The 6,062-nt window shown below is 33.2% G+C and overlaps 1 protein-coding gene across 2 annotated transcripts; it reads right to left on the bottom strand.

The window, feature by feature from the left end:
* Window positions 1-1,142: 1,142 nt before the first annotated feature.
* On the bottom strand, window positions 1,143-2,395 carry LOC129739526 (formin-C). 2 transcript variants are annotated; one of them, XM_055731006.1, is made up of 3 exons: window positions 2,128-2,395; window positions 1,672-2,055; window positions 1,143-1,616 (listed from the first exon to the last, which is right to left on the bottom strand). In XM_055731006.1, the coding sequence occupies exons 1-3, from the start codon at window positions 2,272-2,274 to the stop codon at window positions 1,227-1,229; spliced, it is 921 nt and encodes a 306-aa protein (XP_055586981.1). In that variant the 5' UTR covers window positions 2,275-2,395; the 3' UTR covers window positions 1,143-1,226. The 2 variants fall into 2 exon arrangements, with proteins under 2 accessions (XP_055586981.1, XP_055586980.1); XM_055731005.1 differs by having other exon boundaries at window positions 1,145-1,616; window positions 1,672-2,394.
* Window positions 2,396-6,062: the final 3,667 nt, after the last annotated feature.

Raw genomic sequence — 6,062 nt, 5'->3', positions numbered from 1 at the left:
ATTTTTGTCATTTTTGTCATTTTTGTCATTTTTGTCATTTTTGTCATTTTTGTCATTTTTGTCATTTTTGTCATTTTTGTAACTTTTGTAATTTTTGTAATTTTTGTAATTTTTGTAATTTTTGTAATTTTTGTAATTTTTGTAATTTTTGTAATTTTTACAGTTTTTGTAATTTTTGTAATTTTTGTAATTTTTGTCATTTTTGTAATTTTTGTAATTTTTGTAATTTTTGTAATTTTTGTAATTTTTGTAATTTTTGTAATTTTTGTAATTTTTGTAATTTTTGTAATTTTTGTAATTTTTGTAATTTTTGTAATTTTTGTCATTTTTGTAATTTTTGTCATTTTTGTCATTTTTGTCATTTTTGTCATTTTTGTAATTTTTGTAATTTTTGTCATTTTTGTCATTTTTGTCATTTTTGTCATTTTTGTCATTTTTGTCATTTTTGTCATTTTTGTCATTTTTGTCATTTTTGTCATTTTTGTCATTTTTGTCATTTTTGTCATTTTTGTCATTTTTGTCATTTTTGTCATTTTTGTCATTTTTGTCATTTTTGTCATTTTTGTCATTTTTGTCATTTTTGTCATTTTTGTCATTTTTGTCATTTTTGTCATTTTTGTCATTTTTGTCATTTTTGTCATTTTTGTCATTTTTGTCATTTTTGTCATTTTTGTCATTTTTGTCATTTTTGTCATTTTTGTCATTTTTGTCATTTTTGTCATTTTTGTCATTTTTGTCATTTTTGTCATTTTTGTCATTTTTGTCATTTTTGTCATTTTTGTCATTTTTGTCATTTTTGTCATTTTTGTCATTTTTGTCATTTTTGTCATTTTTGTCATTTTTGTCATTTTTGTCATTTTTGTCATTTTTGTCATTTTTGTCATTTTTGTCATTTTTGTCATTTTTGTCATTTTTGTCATTTTTGTCATTTTTGTCATTTTTGTCATTTTTGTCATTTTTGTCATTTTTGTCATTTTTGTCATTTTTGTCATTTTCTTCATTTCAGAGACTTTTGCTTGAGAAGCTTGTAAACAATGAGTAGATTAATATTTCGTTTTTTTACTCGCTCTATGATTGGTTTTATGAATAAAGTAGTTATTTATTTTTAATTTTTTTATACAACTTACAATTATTCAAAGTTCATTTAAAAATGTTAATAACATCGTTTCGAAATCTAACTGAACCATCTTCAAGGATTCTCACTTTTTTTTTTCTCACCGTTTTGATCAGTACTGATCATAGACGATATCTGACTCACTGCCACGATTCCATGGTCTGTTGCTGCTGCTGCTACTACTAGTTCCCGGGGTCGCTATTTTATAGATCTTGTTCCGCGAAGTCGTCCCGAAAAAGCTGGTTCCTCCCTGCTGCCGAATCGATTGATTGCCACGGCTGGATGCTAACAGATAGTACCGATTTCCGTTGACGTCCTGGATCACTTCCGCTGGCTGTTGTGGAGGGTTTCTACTGGTTACCACCGGAACTGGTTCCTCATCCACTTCCTCACCCGGGACGTCGTACTGCCCGATGGTGTCATCGTTTTGGGGACTTCCATCACTCAGGACAATGTCTCCGGAGTCCTTTCGGCGGGTTACTCCTGCCGTCATCACCATAATCTGTGAATAAATTGGGTTTAGATCCTGAAAATTTTAAACCTAACGAAGAACTTACCGTAGGGTTGATCGCGGTCATATGCTCTCGTAGACAAGTCTGCAGAAGGTTCAGGAAGTACAGGAACGCCAGTAGAGTTAGAGCGGATAAGGCCGCTCCCTTACCCTTCTTCTTTTTCTTTTCCTCTTTTTCTTCCTTCTCTTCCTCCTTCTCCTTCTCCTCCTTTTCCTTTTCCTTTTCCTTTTCCTTCTCCTTGTGTTCGGACTTGTGCTCGTGGATGTAGATCGGCTGGACATGGTGATGATAGTGCTGGGGAGCTGCGTGATGAACTGCCGGCGGATGATACTCGTAAGCTCCGGCATCTGAATGGCCATAATGATCGTAGCTTCCGACGATGCTGGTAGCTAATCCGTGATGTCCGGAACTATCGGCTGCAGCATAAGGCTGATACGAATGTCGGTTACTAGTGTAATCACTTTCCACATTTGGACCATAAGGCGAAGAGTACGGACTCACCGGAGGATACATCTCGTAGGGAAATTTCTTGTGATGCTTAGAAAACTTAAGGTTCCCCCAAAAATGCCGATCGATACTGTCCAATGGAAGTTGATAATCGACTGCCGCCAGGTTCGAGCTCTCACTGGGAACTAAGTTAGCAATCATGATCACACATCAAACTTGTAAATCTTCTCTAATTCTGTAACTGAGCCCAACACCCAACGCGATTCGGTTCCGGGATGCGTCGATTTGTGCCGATGACTGGGCTCCAAATGATTTGTTGCCGGTAATGAAAACTATCTTTAGCAGCTGCTGATGAGTGATTTCTTCTAGCTTGGAGAAAAGCATTCGTTGGGGACAATTATCGTGGGTAGCAAAGTGTGTAAAACTGAGTCACTGTCACTGACTGGCTGGGTGACATTGAAACGCACTGCAGCGTGAAGAAAGTGAGCACTGGAGGGGACAGATTGAAATAGTCGGATCCGTTTTTCTTATTTTGCATATGAAGATTGTCTGTTGCATTTTGGTAGTTTTTGGCTTGGTATTGCTTAAAAAATTCTGTGACCATTAAAAAATTTCATGAATATTTTTCATGCACAATTTTCTTATTCTAAATTAAGGTTTCCAGATTTTTTCACGCACGAATCCGGGCAACTTTATCAAATAATAAAAATATGGGCATTTGATATCAAATTTCCAATCTCAAAACCGAGCAATTTCTGGACAAGTTTTTATAAAAAAAACATGGATTTATTCAACAAAATTAAGGGAAAAAGCACTTAAAACATTTTTTCATCAAAACACATAACATTACTGAACAAAAGTGATTTTTCTCTTCACAAAGAACATGTACAGAAAAAACAAAATGATGTTGATTTATCAGAACAAAATATTCAATTTTTCCATACAAACCAAAAGGTTCAAATTTACTCATGTAAACGTTACTTAAACATTCTGCAAATAACCATGGATGAGTTTTAATTGATTAACTGGTTAATCGCCGCGATGAATTGTTTGTTGTTTTCATCGACTTTTTTGGCGAAAATTAAAACGAAAATACTTGCCAGTTGGTCCAAACGTTTCGAGCTACTTTTGGCGTTTCGCTCCTCTTCAGTGGAACTTAAAACTAAATTTATTTATTGTATAATTTTCCATTTTACAAGAGCTAATTATCTTACATTATCCAGCGATCGTCGTACTGTTATTCGCTGTCTTTTGTTTGTTTTTGATGTTATGTTTACATTGATCTGTCAGTGTCTTGATCTTTGGTAAAATGGAGTTGTATGCTGATTTGAAATTAATTGAATCTTTCTGTTTGTTTACAACGTCGTTGTCGCGCCTAATTTTAATTTAAAACATTTCTGCACAGAAATGTTCCACATTTTACAAATAGATTATACAAATTATACAATGAATAAATTTAATTTTAAGGTCCACTGAAGAGGAGCGAAACGCCAAAAGTAGCTCGAAACGTTTGGACCAACTGGCAAGTATTTTCGTTTTAATTTTCGCCGAAAAAAGTCGATGAAAACAACAAACGATGAGTTTTAAACAGAAACAAAGCTTTTCAGACCCCAGGGTTTGAGTAATTAAAAAAATGACTCAAAATCGACACTTTCTTATGTACCGTAAACTTGGGGAACGTTGATCAACAAGAAATTTTTGCAGATAATCATCATTAACTAAGTTTGAAGTTAAAATATCTGAAAACTGTTTTCTAAGTTTAAAGTTTATAAATTGAGTTTAAAATATGCTAAATTTGGTTTGAAGTTGGAGAATGTATTTAAAATGTAGTTTTAAAGTTTTAAAATACGTGTTGTTTTCGAAGACTCACAAACAAACACCTCTCCTGATAATATTAGCATTTAGAAGCAAAAGGGTTGTTTTAAATGAAAGTTTAACTTTTTTCCTTTGTATTGGTGTAGTTTAAGAATTATTTTATGGTCATTCTATGTTTATTTTTGGATATAAAAAAAACGGAAATTTTCTATGAGAAAGCCTGTATAGAACAAACTCTGTCAAATGGTTAAGTTTGAATTAAAAAAAAAAACATAGGAACAGTGAGATGACCTAGAGAATTACATAAAAGTAAAATTTTATTTGTTCTTGAGACCAAAAAATATTGAGAAATGTTTATAATTTTTGCCCCTAAAAGTATGCAGCAATATTGTCCATGTCCATCGTTTGAGTTTATTTGTTTTTGGAAGAAATCGCTAAAACCAGAGCGATCAAAATTACCCCGAAACATGAAATCTGGTTTTGTTACCAACATTTAGTTATAGCCATCAATGTCGTTTGAATATTTTGCTATTACTATAAACTCCTTACCTCAGTAAGTATTTTAAAAATTGTTAGTGTTATAAAAAAGCAACCCCTTCCAAAATATTCGAAAATGAATTAAAAAAGGGATCAATGTTCCCCCAGTTTACGGTACCAAGTATCAATTGACTGCCTCCCACAAATTTATTGCACAAATCATTGAACTTTTATTGTGGACGACCTTTTTCACCGTCCCATGACCCGAAATTCGATGATTTAAACCAATTTTTCGTCCCTCAAAGCTTCTTTTTGCGATTTTCTATTCAAATCATATGTATAATAACGTCGGTAACTTGAAAACACTGAACAATTAATATAGACGACCCCTTTTGCCGACCCGTGACCTGGAACTTGCTACCTGAAATCAACTGCTCATATCTCATAACCACGAACTACAGATTTTCACATCAGTCCGATGCCTAATCACGACAATATCGCAAAAACAGTGAACAAATAACATGGACGGCCATTTTTGGACCACGATCCATAACTTGACATCTGAAATCATTTACCTTTACTGTAAAACTCCCATCTGCTAATTTTCATTACAATCCTATGCATAATCAAGAAAGTATCGCAAAAACAGTGAACAAAATTTTAAACCTAAAAGCTATAGAGCGTCCCTCAAAACTCCTTTGTCGAAATTTTAATTTCCATCCAATGTAGAATAACGTCAATACCGCAAAAACATTAAACGGTTGATATGGACGTCCCTTTTTTTCTAACTTTTAAACTTAGAACCGATTGCTCTTTACTCTAAACACTGATGTGCATATTTTCATCACAATCCGATGTATAATAACGCCATCGCCAAAAAAATATTGATCTTGTATGGACGACCCCCTCCAAAAGGGGTGATCCGAACATCTTAAAAACTTTTTTTCATCATTCCAGATCGTAATGAGCATCTATGCTAAATTTCAGCACTCTAGGTCTAAAGACGGCTGAGCTTATAGAGGACAAACAAACAAACAAACAAACATTCAGAAATTGCTTTTTATATGGAGGGGAGAATGCGGATACTTCATCCCTTTTTCTTATTTTCATCATATCTTTTTGTGAAAATTTAGCAACTTGCCATCTTTTGCATTTTCTGATAGCGTGTAATATGCACCATACATTATATGTACCAAAAATTGTAACAAAAGATAAACTCGTGAGACTGAAAAAGTTGTAATATTTTTCAAGTTACTGCAGACTGGATCCTTTACTAAAGGAGACTTGATCCTTAAATCAGGGTGCCCTGACTCTAGGCAATAATCTGGTAAAATCCGAAGATATAAGGTCCAGTGACTATTTTTTGCCATATTAGTTCTCGTTTCACAGTTTGTGAGTATCAGACAAAGAGAATTCTAAAAGTTTGTCTTCAACCCAAGAATCATTGAATACTTTAAGGCACAATTTTCTAGTTTTAAATAAACACAAAATTTGGTAAGATAATCACTTGATAAACATTAGTTATTGAACAAGTATTAGTAATTTCATGATTAGCATTGATCACGATGTATCCAGAAGAAAAATATATCATGTTGGGCTTAAGAGATCAATTATACTGATAATATACAATTTTAGAAGTTCTTCTTAAAAAAAAAATGAGAGTTTACTATGGCTTTGAAAATATGGCATTATGAAGT

The sequence above is a fragment of the Uranotaenia lowii genome, chromosome 1, assembly GCF_029784155.1.
Source record: "Uranotaenia lowii strain MFRU-FL chromosome 1, ASM2978415v1, whole genome shotgun sequence".
Taxonomy (NCBI): Eukaryota; Metazoa; Arthropoda; class Insecta; order Diptera; family Culicidae; genus Uranotaenia; species Uranotaenia lowii.
The sequence above is the reverse complement of the archived record's forward strand: the minus strand, read 5'-3'. Positions and strand labels throughout refer to the sequence as shown.